Source organism: Prunus dulcis, chromosome 6 (genome assembly GCF_902201215.1).
Source record: "Prunus dulcis chromosome 6, ALMONDv2, whole genome shotgun sequence".
NCBI lineage: Eukaryota > Viridiplantae > Streptophyta > Magnoliopsida > Rosales > Rosaceae > Prunus > Prunus dulcis.
In genome coordinates this window covers 27887278-27912885 of record NC_047655.1, presented here as the reverse complement: position 1 = coordinate 27912885, position 25608 = coordinate 27887278, and the positions used below count along the sequence as shown (strand labels likewise).

General features: G+C 38.2%; 4 protein-coding genes across 8 annotated transcripts; all 4 read left to right on the top strand.

Annotated features, from left to right (window-relative positions):
- The first annotated feature begins 349 nt into the window (after positions 1-349).
- Positions 350-5179, top strand: LOC117630611 (cingulin-like). Its single transcript, XM_034363310.1, is given in 9 exon segments — positions 350-387; positions 566-849; positions 852-1349; positions 1352-1763; positions 1814-2523; positions 3187-3612; positions 3615-3758; positions 4416-4588; positions 4719-5179. Coding segments are annotated over 8 exon segments (2712 nt in total). The 5' UTR covers positions 350-387; positions 566-593; the 3' UTR covers positions 4812-5179.
- Positions 5180-9776: 4597 nt separating this feature from the next.
- LOC117631401 (bifunctional 3-dehydroquinate dehydratase/shikimate dehydrogenase, chloroplastic-like) lies at positions 9777-15133 on the top strand. 4 transcript variants are annotated; one of them, XM_034364535.1, is made up of 12 exons: positions 9777-10010; positions 10673-10790; positions 11286-11518; positions 11892-11997; positions 12278-12496; positions 12777-13123; positions 13340-13403; positions 13561-13669; positions 13782-13925; positions 14225-14373; positions 14538-14700; positions 14825-15133. In XM_034364535.1, the coding sequence occupies exons 2-12, from the start codon at positions 10770-10772 to the stop codon at positions 14866-14868; spliced, it is 1599 nt and encodes a 532-aa protein (XP_034220426.1). In that variant the 5' UTR covers positions 9777-10010; positions 10673-10769; the 3' UTR covers positions 14869-15133. The 4 variants fall into 4 exon arrangements, with proteins under 4 accessions (XP_034220426.1, XP_034220425.1, XP_034220424.1 ...); XM_034364534.1 differs by having other exon boundaries at positions 10620-10790; XM_034364533.1 differs by lacking the exon at positions 9777-10010 and having other exon boundaries at positions 10485-10790.
- Positions 15134-18466: 3333 nt separating this feature from the next.
- On the top strand, positions 18467-19640 carry LOC117630609. The gene has a single exon (XM_034363309.1). It carries the CDS (start codon positions 18467-18469, stop codon positions 19613-19615), a length of 1149 nt encoding a protein of 382 aa, XP_034219200.1. The 3' UTR covers positions 19616-19640.
- Positions 19641-20837: 1197 nt separating this feature from the next.
- Positions 20838-25591, top strand: LOC117632489. Of its 2 annotated transcripts, none has more exons than XM_034365982.1 (3): positions 20838-21278; positions 21780-21910; positions 21994-25591. In XM_034365982.1, exon 3 carries the CDS (start codon positions 22119-22121, stop codon positions 25467-25469), a length of 3351 nt encoding a protein of 1116 aa, XP_034221873.1. In that variant the 5' UTR covers positions 20838-21278; positions 21780-21910; positions 21994-22118; the 3' UTR covers positions 25470-25591. The 2 variants fall into 2 exon arrangements, with proteins under 2 accessions (XP_034221873.1, XP_034221872.1); XM_034365981.1 differs by having other exon boundaries at positions 21765-21910.
- Positions 25592-25608: the final 17 nt, after the last annotated feature.

Genomic DNA, 25608 nt, shown 5'->3' with positions numbered 1-25608 from the left:
AATTGTATATCATCCTTTTTTTTTTCTTTTTTTTTGTTGGTAAAGATGCTTTATCAACCAAAAATAAATAAATAAATCCCAAGTCAAACAGGAGATTAATTAAGCACCAAAAATCCCAAGTCAAACAGGTGGCAGATAACCGTACGCAAATAAGATTTTATTTCTAATCTGTCCGTTTGTCAAACTTTTAAACAACGGCTCAGATGGAATTTATGAGAAGTAAGGATTTGAGAGCGCAATTTGTAGTTGTAGAGAATGATCTGCATGAGCCATGAGTGATAACAGAGCTCTGAGCTTGTGAACGTTGTGTTGAAGAAGAAGCTAAGCTTGGCCTTCTTCCTCCACAGTCGTCTATTTCAAGCTTCAAGGTGAAACGCCAAACTCAAGGTATGTGATGTCATTATCTGATAGCCTTTCACTCTCTTTCAGCATCTGATTTTAGGATTCTTTTAGAAAATGAAAATGAATCGTCCCTGACGTACAGGCACTGTAGGGTTTTCTCTTTTTTTTTTTAAGTTTGAGTCTTTATTCTCCATTAACACGGCGTTGAGTTGACAACATTTAGGGTCTTTTAAAGACGAAGGAGGCGAAAAATGGAAAATTTAGCCTCAGGTCTGAAAGGACCAGAGTTGAAGCAGAGCAATCTCGCCCTGCAGTGGAAGGGCCTTTTGGGTCACATTGACACCCGATTCCAAAAGCTCCAGGACCAGTTCGACTCGGAACGTAACTCACTCCAGACCCGGTTCCAAGAGCTCCAAGACCAGTTTGACTTGGAACAGAACTCGCCACAGGCCCGATACCAGGAGCTTGAGGACCGCGAGAAGGAATTGGAAGAGAAAGTTTTCAACTTCACTCGAAAATGGAATCCAAAGCCCAGGAATTACATGACATGGAGAGATTGACAGAAGAGAAAATAAAAGAGGTTGATGTTACAGAGAAACGGCTAGTGGAAGTTGAGAAATTGGTTAAAGAGAAGGAGACGAAGTGTGATTTGATCCAAAAAAGCATCGAAGAGGGCACTGAGAAATTGTGTTGGGTTCGTAAAAGTTTGGAAGAGAGGTCCATAGAGCTTGAGATTAAGGAGGAGGAAGTGACAGGGGCTCAAGGAGAGTTGAACGCTTTTCGTGAGGATATTGAGTTGAACCGGAGGCAACTAAATGCGATTAGGGGGTCTGTTGAGAAAGAGAAGAACGTGTTGGTTTTGAAACAAGAGGGTGTTAAAGCAGCGGGTAAATCTCTTGAAGAATGTCACAAAGAAATTAAACTGAAAAAGGAGAGACTTTGTCCGATTCAGAAAGTAATGGTGCAATGGTCCAATCTAGGGAGAAAACAATCAGGGAAACGGAGTTGAAGGTGAAAGATTATGGTTTGCTTAAGAAATCCATGGAGGAATGGTCCTGTAAACTTGAATCGAAAGAGAGGGAACTTGAAGGATGGGTTGAGAAGTTTGAATTAAGAAACAAACAAGTTGAGTCAAAATTTGAGGAACTCAATTTGATTCATAACAGGGCCAATGAATACCTCAATGAGGTTGAGGTGCAAGTAAATCATTTTGATTCACTCAGAAAATTGATGCAGGAACGCCAAAAACATTTGGATTCAGAAGCACTAGAACATTCCCATGGACTTGAAATGAAAGAGAGGCAACTTGAAAAACAGGCCAAAGAGCTTGAGTTGAAACAAAAACAATTTGATTTGATGATTCAAGAACGCCAAAAGGAATTGGATTCACAAGAAAAGTTGTTACAAGAACAGGGCAAGGAGCTTGAATTGAAACAAAACAATTTGATTTGATGATTCAAAAACGCCAAAGGGATTTGGATTCACAAGACAAGTTGTTACAAGAACAGGCCAAAGAGATTGAATTGAAACAAAAACAATTTGATTTGATGATTCAAGAACGCCAAAAGCATTTGGAGTCAGAAGAAAAGTTGTTACAAGAACAGGCCAAAGAGCTTGAATTGAAACAAAAACAATTTGATTCAACTCAAAAATCCATGGAGGCCAATGTTCCTTCTTCCTCCAGTATTCAGTCAAGCGCCAACAGGAATGGTAGAGACTTGCAATTGCTCATGAATGAGAATTTGAAGAGAATTGACTTAGTGGGTAGAGAAATCTCAGGTGTTCTTCAGGCGTCATCTGACCCAGCGAAATTGGTTTTGGATGCAATGCAAGGGTTTTACCCTTCAAATTTGAATGTGGACAACCAGGAGTTTGATTATGATTTGAGAGTTATTAGGAGGAGTTGTCTTCTTTTGCTACAGGAGTTGAAGAGATTCTCACCACAAATTAATCCTCATGTGAGAGATGAAGCAATGGAGTTGGCAGCTGATTGGAAGGCTAGGATGAAGGTGGCAACTGAAAATTGGTTGGAGATTTTGGGCTTTTTGCGGCTTGTTTCTACATATGAATTCACCACTGCTTATGATGCGAAAGAGCTTCAAACTCTACTTGCTATAGTTGTTAAGCAAGATCAGGCTACTGAATTTTGCCAGGCCTTTGGTATCACAAACAAGGCACCTGGTAAGGTCTTTTTTTTTATAATGTTATTTATATTTTTCATTTTAGAGTTGCAGAGCAGACATTTACTTTATGAAGTTGTTGCAAGCAATGATTTTTAAACATATTTCAAAGCAATTGTTACCTTGTGGGCCTTCTTCTTATATTCTGCCACGATGATATTTTATATTGCAAACGATTTTTGGGCTGTATATTCTAGTAAGTAAATACTCTATTTTTTGCTGTCCTGAAAAACTTAAACAGTTTATTTGTCCCTATTTCATAACTGTGTTGTTCAAGGCTTTTAGCATCTGTTGCATGTTTTCTTCTCTTTAGTAGACATATCCGGTGCCGCATATACTCTTCTTTTGATTATTTCATCCTTGATCTTGATATTGCAAGGTTTGGATAAACTTCTAAATTGATCTTTTAGGCAGTCTCTATCTCCAATTGCACATAATGCCATCGGATTTCTGACACATGCAAAGTAAGCATTTTGTTATTTACCTTTGGTTTCGCTTGGTAAGTTTTGAACCTATGGCTATGCCTACCCACACACGACACTGCTTACCACTTGAGTCAAAGCACAAGTAGCACATAATGCTGTAAATATATTTTGATATGTTAAATTCAAAACTTTTCACTCACTATACTGCCTTTTCTTTGTTTCTTTTTGCAAGTGCATAGTGGGCAACATCGTTTCTTTACCTGTCAAAATTGAGGAACCAGAATGTTTACCGGTCAGAAGAGCATCAACTTCACCTTCTCCAAATCTTCAACTAAGTGCCACCACAGATGCAAGGAATTTGCAGGGCTCTCCAAATGAGCATTTAAGTGGAAAACAGTCGAGGCATACCGAAATGTTTGATGCTCTGCAAATGTCATTAAACCCAGCAAAACTCGTTTTGAAGCTGGTGCAAGCATCTTTAACTGAGCACTGGAAAATTGGGCATGTTGGTTCCAAAGAAGTTGTCATGAAGAAGAACATTTACATTTTGAATGATCTAACTAGAGTCAAACCGCATGTTGGACTTGATGTGAAAAAAGATGCAGTAAGCCTAGCAGTCCAGTGGCAAGAAAAAATGAGAGCAGAGACCGAAAATTCGTTGGAGATTTTGGGTTTTTGCAGTTTGTAGCTGCATATGGATTGCTCTCAACCTTAAACGGAGATGAGATTGTAAAACTTCTTGGGATGATTTGTCAGCATGCACAGGCTCTTGAATTACGCAAGGAACTTGGTTTTGCAGATAAGATCCCTGGTAAGTTTCTTTAAAATGGACTTTCATAATGTGATGTTTGTGTTCCACTACCATTGCTCTTATTTTCCTTGTATGTTTATTAATTTCTTTCTGCAACTTACCAAATTTTGGCTATAGGGTTTGTAACTATAAGTGTCCTAGATGCTATTCTTGTGTCTATTGTGCTAGGGTGATATATTTCTGTTGGTTTTGTACTGCCTTCCAGAGTTAATTGGTTGAGTATTCGCAAATGGCTTGAAGATGATTGATAAGCCTATAATATTATGAAAATGTACATGAAGTTAAGAGATTGTTTCCAGGCCAGACTGATTTTGCTGGGATCTTTTACATATTGTAAGCAAAAGTCTCAGTAAATTTCCACACAACTGTATCTTTTGATTGGTTTGGTATTTTGTTTGCCGGGAACAGTTGTCCTCTCCTTGGATGAGAGTTTCATGAATCGTGTTCTTGCATCACTGGCATTCTGTATTTTGCTTGCATAATCATGGTTGCATTCCAGTTTCTTATTTCCCATCCTTAATATGTTTACTTCTGTTAGTGCATTTTCTAATAGTAACTTCTGTAAGTTTGGGTGGTTGTTATGCTAATGCCATTCTCGTATTGGAACTTCTCTGGAGCAGTTTGATGAGTCCTGCAACATTGTTTTGAACATAACAGATTTTGTTCAGGATCTTATTGAAAGGAAGCAACTCTTTGAGGCAGTTAGACTTATCTGCACCTTCAAGTTAATTGACACGTTCCAGCCAGTATTAGTCTTAAAAGAATATGCGGAGGATGCAAAAAGGTCTTACAGGACAGCATTGCTGGAAGGACCTTTTTCTTTATTTTTGGTCTGAATCCTCACTCTTCTTTGGACATCCAATAGATGCTTCTTAAATAGTTAAATCCAGGACTATCCTCAATGTAAATGTATATAATTGAAGGCTTGTGTTTGCTCACAGGGTGCGCTTGTACACAAAGCATATTGCTGATTTTAGAGCTGTGGTTCAATGCCTCAAAGATAACAACCTCGAGTCTGATTTCTTAGCCAAGGACGTGGAAACGGAGATATAGCTGTGCTGGAAACACTGAAGAAGAGTATGATAAGTTCGGTGAAACATAGTAACGAGACTCAACCACTTCAACTGCGTCAAAGTAAGCGTCTCAGAGAGCTGAATGAGCGACTATGATGGACAAGTGTATATATTTTTGTTATGCTGAAAACAATCCCCGTAGTTTTAAGTTATTAACCTTGAATCACCACTAATTCTACTGATGCCAAAATGTTGTTATTAGGTTGTGTGGTATGTATGTATGTACCTAATTTGGCAACAAGCCTATACTGTGTTAGCCCTCCGGTAAAATCTTTCTTTGTTCATTTAGATTCTCATCTTTGCAATGCTAGTGGATAAATTCAATTCTAAATTTTCTTGTTCGAAGAAGACAATGGTTTTTCCATAATTTGCTGTTCCTTTCTTAATTTGTCTTCTTCGAAACATATATGAAAAGCCTGGTCTGGCTTTCCAATCTTTACTATAAATTATAATATAATATTTATAGTGGATCAGACTTTAGCATTATTATGACCTCACCTTGTAGTGAAGATAAGATGATGGCATGTAAGGTATCGTGTATGTAGCCCAGCAGATTTCCGCGCACATGCAGCAGCTCAGTGGATTTCACATTTCAATTTAGAACAAACTACAAAACACCCTCTAAATTATAGGGTAATCTTTAAGTTGATATCCATTTTTAGGGACATTTATAAGTGCATATTTAAACTCCTGAAAACTTATAATTTACCCACTCTGTTGCATAAACTGTTAATAAGTCTGTTAAATGCTGATGTGTCAAACATAAAACCCCTTTTTTTAATTACGTGGACTTTATATAGGCAAAAGAATAATAAACAATTCCTTATATTTAAAAATAGTTTTAAAAAAATACAATGATATTTTTAAAAAATTTTAATTAAAAACAATATGTTGCCGCCCAAAAAACCACCCAACCACCTCCTTCTCCCTCAGTCCTCTCCTCCTATCCCCAGCCAATACCAGAGCCATAGCCACCTCCCCCCTCTCTCTGTCTTCGTCTCTATGTGGAGTCGGAGACACAGCATGGAGCCAATAGATCTGGACCCCCTGGTTCCGATAGTGAGGTTGACAATTCGAGGAGGAGATATGCTCGTCGTCGGAGACGTAATGGCAGATTCGGCATATGGATTCTTGAAGATGTCGCTCAGTTTTCGAGGTCAGCAACGACCCAACCACCTGGGTTTTGTAGATCAAAGGTTCGCGACGGTGCCAGATGACATTGTGGGGGTTGAGTTCGCGTTTGTGTCGGCATCTGGGTTGTGGTGAGAAATCGATCAATGAGGGTGACACCAGTGTTTTTCGTGAAGGACGATGGGATGATGATAGTACTATATACAATGAATTTTTATATTTTTTGGTGTTTCCAGTTCCAAAAATGGATAAGAGTTGGTTCTCTGACATGATCTCTCAGCACTGGTTATAGAGTTCCTATTGATCCTATCATCTTCCACTCTGAGTGAGCTTGGATTAAATTGTGAGTGGAGTTTTGCTCACTTGCTTTAAATGTACTGTCTTGTTTAATTTTTTGGTTTATTGTTTGCCAGAACCCTCCTCTTGGGCAGTGTTCTTCATGTATATCTTGTAATTGTCTATATTATGAATGGATCTGTTTGTTTCTCCCAAAATAAAAAAATTATTGCATAACGTTCCTGTCAAAATAGATAACAAGGTTTTTATTACAAACAGTCGTTGAGGTTTACGAAATTATCATTTTCGGTCTTTTATGTTTTTTTTTTGACATTATTGGTCATTTATGTTACACCTCACACGTCAATTTGGTCATAATATTAGGTTCCGGCAAAATTTTGGTTAAATTGCTAACATGGCACGTATGTAGTTTACATATCTAATGAGATAATGCCACGTGGCTATAAATAACATATATGATATATTTTAAATATTTTAAAACTTAAAATCCTTTTTAAAAAGAAAATTAAGTCTTTTTATAAATGAAAAAGATTAAAACTAAAATACATGTCAACCATCCCACAACCCCCACCCCCCACCAATGCCCCTCCTTTCGTAAAGGACCAATAATGTAAAAATATATATAAAAGACCAAAGGTGATAATTTCACCAACTTCGAGATCATTTATGATAAAAACCCTAGATAATAAAACAGACTATCAAACTTAAGAGACACCCATTTGTTGCCTTCCAAATTATCAAATCAACATTTGAAGCTCTTAAGAAAGCTTTTAAAGCACTTTCACCCATTTACCATGGCAAAGGGCAAGGGGAGGAAAGAGTTGTTACTATTCACATGAATAATGCCAACCTTTGCAAAAGGCTTGTTGTGTTTCCACCCATTGTCATGGCAAATATTGTTCACTTTTTTTTCTTTTTTTTTTTTAAATAATTTTTTTATTTATTTTAATTTTTACTTAAACGATCAATTTGAATAAGATTTTCGGTTGTCACATGCCAATATTTATTATAAAATTCACATTTCAAATTTCGGATCAAATTCTTGGTTGCCCCGTGTTGATATTTATTATAAAATACAAATCTCATATTTTAGAAAAGATTTTCATCCACACACTCCCTTTGTCTTGCCTTCTCATCCGCATATCTTTTCATGTCTCTTTCAATTCTCATTGTGTAGTTCAGAGCAATTTGATCCAAAAATTTTGCAGTTTCATTGGTGGAATTACTCCCTCTCTTGGTCTTTGTCGCCTTTCTCCCAGTAGGCCTCGAATCCCTTTGGATTGGTGAGTCTTGATTCATAGAGGAATCCAATGGCGAATCTGATGTCGTTGAATAGTGGAGCGGCTTCTCATTCAACACAACTGTCTGACCTGTGGGAATAATTTTTCACCACCTCCCAACACTGGTGATTGTTAAAAGATTTTTTGCTTTGGCCGCCAATGGCACCAAACCACATTTGTACTCGCATAATCTATAATAAATAAATAAAAATTGGAAATGCAAGAATTTTTTTTAAACAATAGGACATTAAATTTAATAAAACGGCAATTACAAATAATTTACCTCGTTGCCAAGATTTTCGCTACTTCGAATGTTTTCCCTCGCTTTTGCTGACGCATCTCTCCATTTCCCCAACTCTTTATTCAAAATTTTACACCTACTAGCCAAGGCCATTTCAGTACTAGCCGAACCCGATCTTCTACAAAATTCGGCATGAATTTTTCTCCACATATAAGAGAACTTCATCTCATTGCCTGTGATCGGGTAATGACCAACTTGGACCCAACACTCACACAACAAAACATCTTCCATGGTTGTCCACGACCCTCTGGCTTTGATGGAAGATGCCATTTGTATTTTTACACAAATAAAATTTGGCAAGTGAAGAAATTTTTGTGTGAAAAGTGAATAATATGGAAGGAGAAGAAAATGTATGAAGATTTTGTGTGGAAAGTGAAGAATATTTGTAGGTATTCATAGAAAAAATTTCAGAATTTTTTGGTATTTGTTAAAATAAATTTTTATTTTTTTTACACAAAAATTGACAGCCGTTGAACTAGAAGAAAAATTATGATCGAAGACATTATGACGCTACACGTGGCTTGTAGCCGTTGGCCGAAAGTAGGGCTAACGCCAGGCTGGCTTCAGCGCTGACGTCATCATCCATCGGGCACGAGCTCGGGCTCGTTTTGCCTTTGGACTTGCTCGGATTGTATAAGCCCTCTGGAACTATGCTTGTGGCCTCAAGCCCCCTCCTGCCCGGACCAACCCTCAGCACTGGAAATGCCCTTAGGAGAAGGACCAACAAAATGGACAGACCAACCAATTTTGGTGTCGAGAAGTCCTTGTGTCGACAACACTTTGAAGGGATTGAAAGGGGACTAGCGTTGGAGCGGGATTGAACTAAAATTCATAAGATCCTATTGTGGAGTCATGAGTGACGTAATTTAATTCAACAAAACCGAAGAATTTATTCTAATAATGTAACACAAGTAATAATAGTGTGATGTGAAGAATCAACCCTTCTATATACAACCTTTTGTTTAACGCTACACGAATTGAGCTGACCCTACCAACAATCTCGCATCAAAGCAAAGCAAAAAGTTGTACTTAGGTTTCAAATCAATACCATTCAAATCAACACCATTCAAACCTAACTTTGTCTTTTCAGAAGAGAGACGTGTATTTACTTCCCATCCAAAAGATCCATAATCCCATGTGGTCCAACTAAAAAACTATGGACTCTCATCAAATACATGTAAGATTGGGGACCGTAAATAAACATATATGCACGAAACATTATCAGATTCATAGTACATATAGATAACGACAATGAAAAATTGGAAAATATAATTGAGCAGCCACACCAAATCTTATAAGACTTGCACTTGGGAAAGGACAAAACATTGGTGCTACTAATATGGGGCCAAAGAAAAGGCAATTTGGTAAAACCTACTCCAAATGTCACCTACAGAAACAGAAAGAGACGCCGTTGCTCATGCGACGCCACTTTTGCTTCACCCACCTTCCTCTGCGGCTGCTTTGTCTCTGCCGAAGAGCAAAGTTCAAAAGTTAGTTGGTTTAAGTAAAAAGTTGGTGCATTCAAATTGCAAAGTGGTAAACTTCGTGGGTTTTGAAGCTTATGAGCTCCTCCTCCTTTCTGATATCCAAAGACCCTTTCGTTTTTACCATCCAGAGAAATAAAAAATAGGGATGAAAGGTTTGAAACAATAGAAGGAAGGGTTAATTATAATTTGGTATTTTGTGGTTACACAATTCAGACATATTAGTTCATATCTTCTTAATTTTTACAATCACATACTCCAGTCTTTTAAATTTGTGACAATGTAATAGCGCCATTAGGGTTTCTTCATATCCCTACATTAGTTGTCTACCCGGTACTACGGGTCCAACATTATATGAATAAAATATTTGTAAAAAAATAAGAAAACAATTTTTAAAATTTTTATGAATGAAACTCTCTCTTTCCCCTCTGCGCTCTGCGCTCTCCCTCTTCCCCACCGATTTCTTCTTCCCCCATTCCCCATGCCCACCACCCGCAAGCTACAACCCCAAACCCATCCCACAGCCACCCTCCACCCCAACCTGCAATTACAGAAAAAGAAAAGAAAAGAAATCATCCCAACAGTGGCAGTTTGATTGCTTTTCTCATGGAACACATAAAGTCCCAAGATCTTGTTGTCTGGAGTTGATATGTTCTGCTTGGAAAGACAGAGACCACTTCCTTCAGGTCTGCAATGCACAATCTATATACATGATATATTTTTAACCTTTTTAATGAAAGAAAGAAAAAGTATCATGGAGGCATTACTTGCAAGTTTTTCTCTTTCCTGGTCAGTGAGCTTGGCAGCGAACCAATTGAAACTCCGTTTGTAACTTCTCACTAATGAACTTTCAAGAGAATTGAGAGACAGAGACAGAGACAGAGATGGAATGATTTTTTTTTTTCCTTCTCTTTTTCTGTAATTGCAGTCTGGGGTGGAGGCTGGGGGGTGCTGGGTTCGTGGGGGCTGGGGTGGAGTGTGGCTGTGGGATGGGTCTGGGGGTTATAGCTTGCGGGTGGTGGGCATGGGAATGGGGGGAGAAGAAATCGGTGGGGAAGAGGGAGAGTGCAGAGAGAGAGAGAGAGAGAGAGAGAGATTCATTTTTTAAAAAATTTAAAATTGTTTTCTTATTTTTTATATAAATATTTTATTCCTATAAGAAAATTACATTGTCACAAATTAATGCAGAACCACGAACGGATATGTGATTATAAAAATTGAAAAAATATGGACTAACATATCTTAAAGTGTAACCCATGCTATTAAACTATAATTAACCTATAAGAAAATTACAGCTTCTCGTGTCCTACATATATCCGCGCACCTAACCTCCACCCACCAACCGCAGTCTCGCGCTCTCCCTCGCTCGCAAGCATCAAAATCACTTGACTTTGCTGACATTAGTCGCCATCTTTGAAGCTCAAACCTCAAGCAATCGACGCACAATGACTCTCCCTAGCGGACCGGTAAAGCTTCATTTTCTGCATTCAAGTTTTCTGTTTTCCCCGTTTACTCTGTTTTCGTTTCAGTTTCTGAGAATCTGGGGTTTGAGGGCAGTGAGAATTGTTATAGAAATCTTAGTTTTTTCTGACCCAAAATGGTAAAGAAACTGACCCTTTTGTTTGGCTACTAAGAAAATGGTGGGAAAGAAAGAAATAAGCTTCTCTGTTTTTTCATTGTTTTCTTTGCTTTCCCTTTTAACCAGAAAGATTTTATTTTTGCCTTGTATTTTTTCAAAGCTTGACGTATTTTGTTTCTAGTTTTCTATGGAAACTCAGGGGAAGAAATAGAATATGTTAGGTGTTTGAGCTTCATTCTATTTTCCTTTGCATGATTTACAAAATCAGAGTGCTAAGATCTCTGTTTTTTTTCTTCCTCAATAGTAGTTCAAACTTAGTTGAATAGCTTCCTTCTGTAAACTGTATGCTCATATTTCTTTATTTCATTGGGTGAACTTTTAGTTGGCTGTTTCGGATCTTCATACTACGAATGGAACTCGAAGAAATTCAACACTCATCTGTGCGCCAGTAATGGCGGAATCAGTTGATCAGATGCTGGTCCAAATGGGGAAGGCAAGGGAAGTTGGTGCTGACCTCGTTGAAATTCGTTTGGACTTCTTGAAGAACTTCAGTCCAAGACAAGATCTCGAAATATTGATTAAACATTCTCCTTTGCCAACTCTTTTCACTTACAGGTAATTGTTGAACCCATTGTTTTATCACTTTAGTTAATGAAATCTTTTCACAAGATATAAAGCTAGTCATAATTCCAGAGTATAAGAATTTGACTACAAATGCATGCGTTTTCTGCCGAGTCTCAAGTTGTGCTCTTCTAGTTGCTGAGAAATCGCACTAGATTAAGCGATACGAGTAGTTTGATTGGTTTGTTTATGTTGTTTCGGCTGTCCAGATCTTCAATTGCTACTCTCACTTAGATTTCCATTTATCTCCTTCAAAGCATGCAAACATCATGTATTGGACTTCTTGATGTTTTTCCTATTTTTTGCATTGAAATTTCTCTATTAAGTGCAGTCCATCAATATTTCTTATGCATCATTTACCTTATAGGCCAGCATGGGAAGGTGGTCAATATAAAGGTGATGACAACAAGCGACAAGATGCACTGCATCTAGCCATGGAATTGGGAGCAGATTATATTGATGTTGAACTGCAGGTAGGAATCTCATGTCTCTTTGGAATTCACCAGTTGTTTAGTTACTTACTGTTGAAAGTTTTTACCTTTTTTTTCTTCAGTCGTACTGTCTACAACATGGATATATGCAACCTTTAGTGATATATAACCAACAAACTTGATAGCTTAAAGCAGAGACAGACATAAAAGAATAAAAGATTGTTTTTTTTTTCTTTTTTTTTCTTTTGCAATTAGTCAATCAGAACTCAAGTTGGGAACTGTTATTCTAGTCACTGAGACTTTCAACTGTTTTCTCTTGAAGGTAGCCCATGACTTCTACAATTCCATTCAAGGGGAGAAGCCAGAAAAGGTCAAAATCATTGTTTCTTCACACAACTATCAGAAGACTCCATCCACCGAGGAAATTGGTGATCTTGTTGCAAGGATACAAGCTACTGGAGCTGACATAGTGAAGATTGCAACAACTGCCTTAGACATCACCGACTCTGCACGTGTATTTCAAGTACTAGTGCATTCTCAAGTACGTGACTCAATTCATTGCTCTGGTTTTTGCAATTAAGGATTCTTTCATTTTTAAGAATAAATTTTTCCCACGTTATTAATGTAACATTTAAAGTATTGATATATTCTGCATCTGTGCTGAACCTGAGAACAAAATAAAATTAATTTGCTGAGCCTGCAGTTTTAACTTTTTCTTTAAGGAACTCAAAATTGTGAAATAAAATGTCTTCTGATTTTAAGTTATCTGGTAATCTGTCATCTTCTACGGTGTGTGAATGGCATTTCAACTGAATCTGCAGGTCCCAATGATAGGGCTTGTTATGGGCGAGAAGGGTTTGATCTCACGCGTACTTAGTGCAAAATATGGTGCATTTCTCACATTTGGTACAATAGAGGCGGGAGTAGTATCAGCTCCTGGCCAGCCTACTGTGAAAGATCTGTTGGACTTGTACAATTTCAGACTTATAGGGCCGGATACCAAAGTACATGGTGTGATAGGAAATCCTATTGGTCACAGCAAAAGCCCTCATCTTTACAATGCAGCATTCAAATCTATTAATTTCAATGGAATTTATTTGCCTCTGTTGGTTGATAGCGTTGCGAACTTTATCAACACCTATAACTCCCCGGATTTTGTTGGATACAGGTAAAATGTGATATCGGAAGCTTCAGCTTCGGCATAACATGTACTTTTCAATATATATTAGGTCTACGGCCAAAATTTGTGTTCTGGACAGGGACTGTCAAATTTTTGGTCTCTTCAAGAGTTGTTTTTTCTTTTTTAATCTCAGCGGCTTTGGATGTAGAATTAAGATGTGTTGTTTTGAAAACGGGAATAACTTTTTCTTTATATGAAACACAGTTTCACAATTCCTCACAAGGAGTCTGGATTAAAATGCTGTGATGAAATCGATCCAAAGGCCAAGGTACATCCTTTCTTTCATATCTTATCTGACATATTATGGTTGCAACCCATCCAGTCACCTATAAATAGTTTGACATCAATTTCTCTAGGAAGATCATTGAGCCATCTAACTGTTAAAGCTTTTAAAAATAATTTTTCAATCAAAATATGTTTTGCAGGAAATAGGAGCAGTTAATTGCATGATCAGGAGACCAACCGATGGAAAATTACTAGGCTATAATGTGGACTATCTTGGAGCAATTGCCGCAATTGAGGAAGGACTTCAAGGTTTCTTTGCATTTTACATGTTATTCAATATTCATGGACTAACCTTTAAAAAAAAATATTCATGGACCAAGCTATTTTGGTAGGTTGAATAACCAGTATAATTTTCTTGCAGCATTAAATGGTTCAAGTAATACATCTGGTTCCCTGTTAGCCGGTAAGTTATTCGTGGTGATGGGAGCTGGTGGTGCTGGAAAAGCACTTGCATATGGTGGAAAAGAAAAGGGAGCAAGAGTTGTAGTTGCCAATCGCACATATGGTGAGAATCTTTAGTCGTTTGCTTTTACTCTGACAGCCAAGTTTCTTGCTCTTAATCCTTATTAAATTACAAGCTTATAATGCTGGGAAATAGAAAAGAAAGGAAATGTTTCATTTCAAATTCTTATAACTTAAAAGAATGATAAAATTTAGAACATGTTATAAGGTTAACTAATGAGAAGGAACTAAGAATGTGAAAAGAATGCTTTCAGTTTAATGAAATGGAAAGTAACTATTGGTTTGATGAAATTGAGAGTCACTATCGTTGTATTTAAATCCGTTGTTTCTTCTGACTGCTAGACAAAGCCAAGGCACTTGCAAATAAAGTTGGAGGAGAAGCTATTACCCTTGCTGAATTGGAAAATTTCCATCCAGAGGATGGGATGGTTCTTGCAAATACCACATCTGTTGGAATGAAACCAAGAACTGATCAAACACCCATATCCAAGGTTTGCCTCCCGTTAAGCGTGAAGTCGTCAATTTGATAAAAATATTATGTTTTCCTGGAACTTTTATCCATGCATTCCAATTAATTAGTGTTGTATTTCCTTCTGTCATGATTAGGATTATATCATAATTCAATAGGTATATCTTTCCTTCTTTCTTGTGACAGAAAGCTTTGAAGCACTACTCTTTGGTGTTTGATGCCATTTATACACCTAAGTGGACAAGACTCTTGCAAGAAGCACAAGAGTCTGGAGCAGCTGTGGTCTCTGGGACAGAAATGCTCCTCAATCAAGCATTTGTACAGATTGAAAATTTTTCCGGTGTACCTGGTAAGTTCGATACGAAAGATTTTAACAATTCTAGTAATTTTCTCTGTAAAATCGTTTTCTATTTTAAACCATACTGTCAACCATTATCTTATCATTTTCTTCTCCTTCCTGTTCCCCAATGCAGCACCAAAGCAACTGATCAGGGATGTGTTGGCAAGAAATACATAAGCAGAAACTTGTCTCAAATCTCATGTTTTTGTGCAAGTAGCTATCCACTTATGTTGTTGTACCAATAAATTTCCATTTCATCCCATATGGAATGTTATGTGAACATGAATTTCGAAATTTTTTGAATTTACTCTAAGCCGTAAATATTAGCCTGTCGACAGAATCATGAAAGGATTTTTGCATGTAATATTGCTTGGGATTTGGAAAATGGAATCTGAATCAACCTTACAAGTTCATTCACTTGTAATCTAATCCACTTGTATAATTCTCAAGATTCAATCTTTTTACCAGTTCATTCTTCATTGTTATGAAGAAGAAACACGGTGTCGTTTTGGTCTAACCCGGGTTTGTTTTTGGCGCAAAGTTTTGAACGCATCTTTGAAGTTTGGAGCACAAATAAATCTTAAACGGACAAAACTACCCTTGATATTTTACACAATTCCCGTATTGGCCTCAAGATCGTTTGTCAAACCTTGTTCTGCTTTTCTTCTTCCGTGTTCTCCTTTTTCAGTAGTTCCGGAGCACGCTGCGGTGTCAGCTGCAGGTGGAGGTGGCTGTCTGTCTGTGATGTGTTAAACGGAAATGGCGTCATCACGAATAAAGTGCTGTTGAAGGGTTGTTTACAGCAGAGCAGAGGCATGCAAGCAAGGGTCTCTAAGTTGTATAATTTGCTCATTTCTCTCTGTGTGTGGCCAAGTGAGTGCTAAAGGGAACAAAGAAAAGCCGCCGGAAAATAATAGATGGGATGGTTTTGCTTTGGAAAGACGCGAGTAACGAAAACACACAAGTCAACTTATTAGCCTACCGTTTGTGTAAGGGACCTCCCATGACATTGAGCATAAATATGATGATATGACCCGCCATTTCTCAAGAGGGCCTGCCTCACGGGATAAACTTACTCATCCCAAGTGTATATTTCATCGTGTCTATAATTCTTATCACATGATTGACTCGTGATGAGTATTGTAAACACAAAGAAATGTACAACTGTTATAAAAGGCAAATTCTCTAGCCCTATAGAATAAATTGTCACATTAATATGATGATGTTGAATTTCATAAATGAGACGGTTGTATCAAGTAAACATAGAGAGGAGACATGTCACAAGACACAAAGCGCATGATGATGAGACACCTCGCTCTCACTCGAGAGAAGAAGAAAAAAGGGCCCGTCTTTTGATTTTATCGTTACTATATATATATATATATATATATCCTCTAATAACCCTCCACACGGAAGTCATGTGAGAAGATACATAGAGATGTCACATGAGGTGAAGGATAGAAGGAGAAGCAGTTCAATATATGAGAGATAGGGAGAGATGTATATAGTGAAGCAGTGAATGGAACATGAGACATAGAGCGAGACACAGTGAACCGAGAAACGAGACATAGAGTGAGACAAAGTGAATCGATATAGGTAAGTTATTTCCCCTTCGCGACATGTCACGGATATCACTTGAAAAGAGAGGCATATATGTAAGTTATTTTAATTCTCTCATTATTTTTTTTTGGGTCGAAAATTTATCTCTCATTATTTATAACAATGGATTTGATTTAGTAGGAAAAATGGAAAGAACAATCCTTTTGGATGGAGGAATTAAAAATTATATAGAATTCTAAAATGACGGAATTTAGATTTCCATCATTCCAAATTCTCGCAATTGAAGATTTTAGTGTTTGGATTTAGGTATGTCGAATTTTGTAAATGGTGCTATGGAAATTGCGAAATGACGCCTATTTTGGTGGAAATTAAACTCAGAAATTTGATGCCCCAATTTTCACGATTTTTTTTCACGCATTATTTAATAAATTTCATGCTTAAATTGCCAAACAAGAGAATTGTCAAATTCTCCTCTTAAATTCCGAGTTATTTTCCCTCATCCGAAATGAGGGTAAGCTCTGGATTGAGGTTTTGGGGCAAATGGCCCGAATCAAGGCATGGCATACGGTGCCCTTCCATATTAGTGTACTCTCACTCACTCCCACTCTTCAATGCTTCTGCATGTAAAGTTGCAAACGTCATCACAACTCCCAACAAGTAAATTATTCTTCTTCTTCTCTTTCACTCTATTTTGTCAACAATCCTTCTCGTGTTTTGGAATTTCTGTATGGTTTCTTGGTAATTTACTTCACTCCAACTCCTTCCATGTTCGTCTTTTGTTCCTTTTTTCTTTTGGCTGTTTGGCTGTCAAGTTTTGGAATCCTGCATTTACTTGATTTGTATTTTTGAATTTGTTAAGATGGTCAAATAATTAAGGAGTGTAGGAATGCTAAGGACTTGGAGAGTATTTAGTGGACCAACTTGAGATAAAGTAAATAATGAGTTTATGGTTGGATTAAGAAATTGAGGAAAAGAGAGGAGGATCTTTTTGATTTCATATTAACATCGGGAAATAATTTGGTCTTTGGCATAATTGTAGTTGGGATAGATGAATCTGAAATTTTCGTTTCATGCACAGACCATTCATGATATCTACCTTGTTTGTATATATATGTAAAAGTGCATAATACATATGCAATATGCATATACATATAGCCTATGTTCATTGTTTCTCATTCCTTAAACATGGATTTGAATTCTGGGCTGCAAGAGATTGATCGCTAGGGTTTCGGCTTCTGTGGTTTCGGACAGTACTTTCACGCCAATGGCGATGTCCTGAGCCTTTTGGCTGGGAAGACCCAGATTGTTGTTTCTCATTGTTTTTACAAGACATCTTTCCTTCAGATGATTTTGATACTTTGCTGAATGGTATTTGAAATTGTTGTTTGATGATAGTTAGGCATGTACACAGCTGCTGGGCTTATGTGACTTAAATTGTGTGGTTTGCATTTGTGCAGGAGGGTGAAGATTTCAGGATTTCCTTCTTTTGTGCAGGATTTATCTTAGTGTGCATCTTGTATATGAGAGAATTTAGGTGATTTTTAAGTCTAAATCACCCATGGAATGCAACATAGAGGAGGCACTCAGAGCAATGCGACTTTCGAAATTAAAGAAAAAAGGTGGTGATTTTTCAGGTACACTGAAGATATGGCACAAAAGGCTAATGGACTCTTTCCCGATCTTGAGAAGATTCCTGAATTGGTTGAAAGGTGTAAAGCTCTTAAGAAAATTCCTCGATTACTTGCAAAGTGTGAAGTTCTCTATGTAATGTTTGAAGTTGGTCTTTCTCAATTGAATGGAGGCCATCACCCCTGGACGTCTTCAAGCAAAATGCAGGGTCGTTCTAACACTAACTTCAAGAAAGATGATAAAGAACCACGCACATTCACGTCATGTTGCCCTTCTTGTATGGTATCATGCTCAATCTACAAAATCTATGAAAATCAATTGTTGCTCATGAGCATGACTTGAGTATTGAAGGTGTACAACCAGAATCTTCCGGGTACAACTTTGCGGATCATGAAGACTCTACAAGCCAGGGTAGATCAGAAGTAGCCTCACAAAGTAATGATGGAACTGAAAACCCGTCTGTCACAAGATTTAATGGAAATGCAGCCTTGAGTCCGGTGTCAAAGGCGAGAACTGCTGCTGATGGCAGCAGGGGGTCCAAGTCTAACCCTGAAAAGAATGATATTTAGGGAAGGTTGGTTTTCAAATGTCCAAGTCTAGTCTAGAATCTGGAGAAAGTTGCAAAACTGGAAATAAAGCTAGAGCTGATTCTGGACATGTTGAACTCAATGGAGGCTATCGCCTTAGGAGGTCTTCAAGAAAAAGGCAGAGTATTTGTTACAATGAAAATCTATATCATGAAGGTGATTCTGTGTGTCCTCCCAAAAGGTTGAGGGACAGTAATATGTCCAGTGCTACTAAAAAGGAGCATCAGAATGCTGCTGTGACTGATGGGGTATTTACAAGGGATAGGCCAACTGATTCTGCTGCTGCAGCTGCCATGGATCGATACAAGAAAGAACCGAAACAAAAAGCAAGTGCCTCTCAAGAAGAAAGGTTTTGCAGCAAAAATTGCAAAACTGGTGAGTTTGAGTTGGAGGTAAAGAAAGCAGTAATCCCATGCAACAATGAAACTAAGTACAGAGCTGATGCTGCTTCTGGACCAAATTCATACATTCCTGATCCTGAATTCAACAAGTTTGGGCTTGACGAGGATATGCCCAAAAACATTTTTAGAGCTAATCAGACATGGGCTCTTTATGCTCTAGAAGATGGCATGCCAAGATTCTATGCTCTTGTCAAGAAAGTGTACACCTCTGGATTTAAGCTGAAGATCACCTGGCTGGAGCCAAATCCAAATGACCAAGGTGAGATTGCTTGGTGCAACAAGGAGTTGCCAGTTGCTTGTGGTAAGTACACACTTGGTCACAGTGAAGAAATTACAAATCATCTTATGTTTTCTCATCAGATGCACTTCAGAAGAGGCAGGGGCAGAAACTCTTTTCTGGTATATCCTAGGAAGGGAGAAACCTGGGCCCTCTACCACAACTGGGATATTGGATGGAGTTGTGAGCCTGAAAAGCATGTACCTAACAAATTTGAATATGTGGAAGTCCTGCAAGATTTTAAACAAAATGTTGGCATTGAAGTTGCTTACTTAGGCAAAGCAAAAGGATTTGTCAGTCTGTTTAAGCAAACTGAGATGCGCGGGGTTGTGTCTTTTCGAGTGCCGCCTAACGAGCTATATAGATTTTCTAATCAAATTCCCTCTGTCAAGCTGACTGGTGATGAAAGAGATGGTGTCCCAAAAGGGTCCTTTGAGTTTGATATTGCTGCTTTGCCCCATGAATGCTGAAACTGATGTTTTTTTTTTTTTGGTTTTTTTTTTTGGTGAGTTGCTAGAAGGTGAAGCCAGGGCAACCCCTCATCAACTTAGAGGAAGTGCTACCAGAAGAATAAGCAAAGGCAACCTTACTGAAGTAAGGGAATGTGTTAGTCCATGTTAGGCTGATGATGCATCAAAGAAGCATATAAATGAATTTTGCCCTTGGCTGTTAGTAGTTGACATGGATAGGGTCATTAAACATGAAGAGTTGTTTTTATTTTTTATTTTTATAGCCAACCTTCAAAAGTAGTGGATGGATCAATATATGCCAAAGGAAGTTATTTTGGTTTCAATCTGATTTACTGCAGATAGGAATATATGATTTTTTAGACGAAAAAGAATTTGAACACATGATGTCAAGTGCAGAGTTAACTATTTTTAACTATTTGAGTTATAATTTTTCTGCCCAGTTGTGAATATATCTGTATGCAGTTAATATATGAGTGCTGTTAAATGAACTCTAAAATTAACTAAGTACATCATACTACCAAACTACTTATTGAATTACTAATTTATCATAATATAAAATGACCAAAAAAAATATATTGAATTGTAAAACATATATAATTTTAATGAGTACACCATACTCATCATATTCAACCCTAATCAAACGTAGAGAAGTTTTCATACAGCGAACAACCCAATGAACATTGACGAAGGCGTAACTGCATATTTTCAAGTAGGATGATTGGAATAAAAGAGAATGAAAAATTCCAAAAGAATGACCACAACATTGAGCAAGTCCTTGGTCTAAAACACGTTGTGGATGAAGCCAAGCAACATCAAAATGTGAAGTAACTGGTCCTAGTAAATTTGTAACTTTCTCGGACTAGCGGCAAGTGCCATGGAACTACCAGCTGTTCTTTTATAATGGTTTTACATAGAATCTATTTATCCACTTTAGACACAGCAAGATATTGCTGGGATTTAAAAATCCATAATTCTGTGTCCTTAAAAATGGTAGGTCATAGTAGAGATCCCTTGAAGAAATATTTGTGATGTCGAAGAGTTATACAGGGTATTAGGATTGTATGATAGAGTGTATTAGGATGTATTAAGGGTATTTTTGATAGTTAAGTAGGGGGAAAAAGAAGATGCCGGCAAAGTCATCTAAGCCAACGGTCGTTATTGGAGATCCTGACCATAGTTCTAGACATTTCCTCTGAAAATTTAAAATGAAGCACAAAGGGCATTGACGCATTATTGGCTTCAGCGGCCCGCGAATATTTCAAGAGAAATAAACCCAAATTTGGAATTTCATAGAAACTCAGGGAACTCTCAACTCTCCTTCTCACCCCTTTCTCTCTCCACTCTGCCTCCAAATATTTTTGCTCACTCTCGCTTCCCGCTCTCTCTTCCCCCCATCTTTTTCCATTTCTCTCTCAAAACGGAAACCCTAACAATCCAAATATCACTTTTGAGTTCGCCTTCTTCTTCTTCTCTTGTTCTATCTACCTCTCACTCACTCGCTGAGCTTTTTCTCATCAGCAAGATTTCTAGGGTTTTTGAAACCTCAGCGTAATTACATATTCGATCTTCGTTCCCTAGAAATTTACTCGAGCGCCCTGCTTGTTCGTTTTCGTCATTTCTGAGCTTAATTTTGGCTGTTTGGTTATCAAGCTCTGGACTTGGGGTAATACATTGACTTGATCTGTATTTTTTAAGGCGATAGTACTTGTGGTTCTTCACATTTTATGTTTACTTATATATGTTTGGATTTGTGTTGTTTTTATTATGCATTTGTAAAGACGTGGTTGTTTCTAAGAGTATGTTTGGTAGCTGAAAAGAAAGATGGAGGAAAGAAGAAGAAAATTCAGTGTTCAAGTCCTTTTGGTTTGGTTTTTTATTTTTAAAGTAGGCAGAAAATTCAGTATAAGCTTATTTGAATTTTGAAAAATGATAGATGGTTCAAGGAAGGAAAGACATACATCAATACATGGAATTGGGTAGTACTTAGTAGATCACTGTAGGATAAAGTAAATAATGAGTTTATGGTTTTGATTAAGATACTTGCCGGAAAGGGTGGGCCTGATTGATTTCATATTCACATCTGGAATTACTTTGGTCATTTATACATATGTACGGTTACCATGTTGATTGGTTCTGATTCTTTCAATAGGTATTTTGTCTGCAGGTTTGGAATCTCTGGTTTGGGTGGTAGTTTGATGTCAAAGGAACTGCTCTGAACCTTTTGGTCAGGAAAGGCCAGATTGTTGTCTTTCATACTTTTACAGGACATCTCATTTTGATAGCACTTACTGAATGGTATGTCAATTTGTTGTTTCATGTTAATAAGATAAATACGTAGCTGGTGGGCATGTTTGACTTAAGTTGCTTGGTTTGTGTAGGTGCGGAGTGAAGATTTTGGATGACTGGACTGTGGGCATGCAGGGGTAGATTTCCCTTTTTTTCTTGTCTCTGTGTATATCCTGTATGTAAAAGAACTTAGGCGAATTTTTATTCCAAATCATCCATGGAGTGCAACAAAGAGGAGGCAGTCAGGGCAATGCAACTTTCTGAGATAAAGATACAAAGCAATGATTTTACAGGAGCAAGGAAGATGGCACAAAAGGCACACCGACTCTTCCCTGAGCTTGAGAACATTGAGAAGTTACTCACTGTCTGTGAAGTTCACTGTTCATCGGAAAACAAAATAGGTGGATCTGAAATGGACTGGTATGGAATTCTTCAGATTCAAAAATTTGATAACGATGCAACCATCAAAAAACAGTACAGGAAGCTTGCGCTGTTACTACATCCTGATAAAAATAAGTTTTCTGGTGCGGAGGCTGCTTTTAAGCTGATCGGGGAAGCAAACAGGGTGCTGGCAGACCAAGCGAAACGCTCTGTGTATGACATGAAGTGTAGAGCTCTATCAAAAACTGGTGCACCAAAACCATCAGCTCATCCATCAAACGGAAACTTATTTGTCAGGAAACATAACAATACTGCAAGCAATATTCAGAGTAGTCCTCAGTCACAGTACACTAGCATGAATCAACATCAACAGGCGCAACCAGAAACATTCTGGACATGTTGTCCTTTTTGTAAGATAAAATACCAATACCACCAAGACTTTGCAAACCGATTGTTACGCTGTCAAAAATGCCGAAGAGCCTTTGTTGCTCATGATTTGGGTATTCAATTTCAGGTGCATCCAGAATCTGTCAGGAATCAATTTCCGAATCAAAAAGAGCCTCCAAGTCAGGGTGCTTCTAATGTAGCCTCACAAAGTAATGGTGGAACTGGAAACCCATCCTCCACAAAATATCAAAATGGAAATGCAGCCTCAAATCCATTGTCAAAGACAGGATTTTCTGCTGATGTCAGTAGGGATTCTAACAGTGAAAAGAAAGATATTGGGCATGGGGTTGGAATGTCCAAGTCTGGTCCAGTGAAGTCCAAGGATTCAGAAATTTCAAGAAATAAGAACAAGAAAAGAGGAAGGAATTCCATTTTTGAATCCAATGAAAGCTGCAAGACTGGAAACAGAGCTACATCTGATTCTGAACATGTTATTATTCAAGAGAAGGTCAGTAAGCTATCTGAACCCAATGGAGGCAATCACAATAGGAGATCTTCGAGGAAAAAGCAGAATCTTTCTTATAATGAAAATCTAAATGATAATGATTTTGTGAGTCCTCCCAAGAGGTGGAGGGACAGCCAATTGTCCAGTGGGGTATCTAAGACTGATGGCTCAACTGATTCTGCTACTACTGCTTCTGTGGGTGGACATAAGAATGAGGCAGAACAAAACATGACTGCCCCTTTAGAAGAATGTTCGCCCAGCAAGAGAAGCAAACCTGGTGAATTTGAGAAAAATGTCAAGGAAGCAGCTATGCCAGATAATGATGATGATAAGTCGAATGCTGATGTTGGTCCTGGACCAAGTTCAAATGTCGCATCCATGCCAGCGAGAGTTGAGGTTCCTGATCCTGAATTTAATAAATTTGGGCTTGGTGAGGATATGTTGGAAAATGTTTTTAGTGCTAATCAGACATGGGCTCTTTATGATCCAGTAGATGGCATGCCAAGATTCTATGCTCGTGTCAAAAAGGTATTCAGACCTGGATTTAAGGTGAGATTCACCTGGCTGGAGTCCAATCCAGATGACCAAGGTGAGATTGCTTGGTGTAACAAGGAGTTGCCAGTTGCTTGTGGTAAGTACACACTTGGTCACACTCAAGAAGTTACAGATCATCTTATGTTTTCTCATCAGATGCACTGCATAAAAGGCAGTGGCAGGAGCTCTTTTTTTGTATATCCTAGGAAGGGAGAAACCTGGGCCCTGTACCAGAATTGGGATATTGGATGGAGTTCTGAGCCTGAAAAGCATGTACCATACAAATTTGAATTTGTGGAAGTCGTGTCAGATTTTGATGAAAATAATGGTGTTGGAGTTGCTTATCTAGGCAAAGTAAAAGGATTTGTCAGTCTGTTTCAGCGAAGTGAGCAGCATGGGGTTATCTTGTTTCAAGTACCACGTAATGAGCTATATAGATTTTCTCATCGAATTCCATCGTTCAAGATGACTGGTGATGAAGGAGATGGTGTTCCGAAAGAATCCTTTGAGTTTGACCCTGCTTCTTTGCCCACCAATCTTGATGATTTCATTGACTTGAAAAAGGATAACAGAGCCATGAATACTGAACCTAATGGTTTGTCCCGTGAGTTCCTAGAAAGTGAAGGCAAACCTGTTATGGGTTCTGGGAGAGTATGCGCAGCTGAGAAACAGGAGAATTCTGAAAGAGAGACTTCAATGCGTAGATCTCCAAGAAAGGCAAATAGCCAGTCTGCTAGTTCTGTTAAACTAGAAGCGACTCGATGTGACCTTACTCAACCCACAGGAAGTGCTTCTGCATGTCAGGCTGATGAAATTATCAAAACACCAAAGAAACATCTGAAAAATGATTCTGATAGCGAGACTTTCAGGCTTAGAAGATCACCAAGGGATTTAAGTAAGAACAGTACCAGAGCAAATGTAACTATGAAGCGCCCAGATTCCACCAACGATGAAAGCCATCCCAACTTCACACCGTCCAAAATAAACTCTACTTCTGGTCAGTCAGATGACAGAATGCATTCAAGTGTGAAGGATCTTCCTTCTGTCAGTTCCATGAAAAGCCCTGTTACCCCTCCATCTTCATCTCCTGCCCGTAGATTATCGCAGACTCAGTTCTATGACTTTGATGGGCAAAAATCTGAGGAGAAATTTCAGCTTGGTCAAATATGGGCATTGTATAGTGAGAGGAGTGGGATGCCTAAGACTTACGCTCAAATTAAGAGGATTGAGTCTAAGCCAAATTTTCAATTGCATATGGCACTGCTTGAACCTTGCTTGGAACCGGAAGGCATGAGTGAACCAGTTTGTTGTGGGACATTTAAAGTCAAAGGTGGTCAAACCAAGGTCTTCCCGCGCACCTCATTTTCTCATTGTTTGAAAGCCAAACCTGTTGGTAAGAAGAATTTTGAAATAAACCCCAGGAAAGGTGAAGTTTGGGCACTATACAAGAACCACAACCCTGAGTTGGCCTATCCTAACCTGGGGAAGGGTGAAAGTGAGATAGTAGAAGTCCTGGACGATAATGACCAGAGCACAAAGGTTGTGGTTCTGGCCAAGCTTAATGGATATAAATCAGTATATAGGGCTCCGAGAATCCACAGATTGAAAACTGGTGTGATTGACATACCACGGGCGGAGATTGGTAGATTCTCTCACCAAATTCTGGCTTTTCAGCATACCATGGAGAGTGACAGTCGACTTGCAGGATATTGGGAGCTTGATCCGTTATCAATTCCTGGTATTACGACCATTTTAAATTAGAAATGTAGTAGATTGTAGCATCCTTTGTGTACCATTGATGTAACAGAACTTTTGCTACAATGCTGCACGAGAAAAATGGAATGAACTAGAAATTAATGTCAATTTACTTTTTCTTTCTGTTATATAGGTTCAGTTTGGG

Excerpts from the sequence above, each read along its gene's own strand:
- LOC117630609 (XM_034363309.1), top strand. The coding sequence starts at position 18,467 with ATGTCCAAGTCTAGTCTAGAATCTGGAGAAAGTTGCAAAACTGGAAAT.
- LOC117631401 (XM_034364535.1), top strand. The coding sequence starts at position 10,770 with ATGACTCTCCCTAGCGGACCG. Across the intron at positions 13,124-13,339 it reads CCGGATTTTGTTGGATACAG|TTTCACAATTCCTCACAAGG; the intron begins GTAAAATGTGAT and ends TATGAAACACAG. Across the intron at positions 14,701-14,824 it reads AAATTTTTCCGGTGTACCTG|CACCAAAGCAACTGATCAGG; the intron begins GTAAGTTCGATA and ends TCCCCAATGCAG.
- LOC117632489 (XM_034365982.1), top strand. The coding sequence starts at position 22,119 with ATGGAGTGCAACAAAGAGGAGGCAGTCAGGGCAATGCAACTTTCTGAG.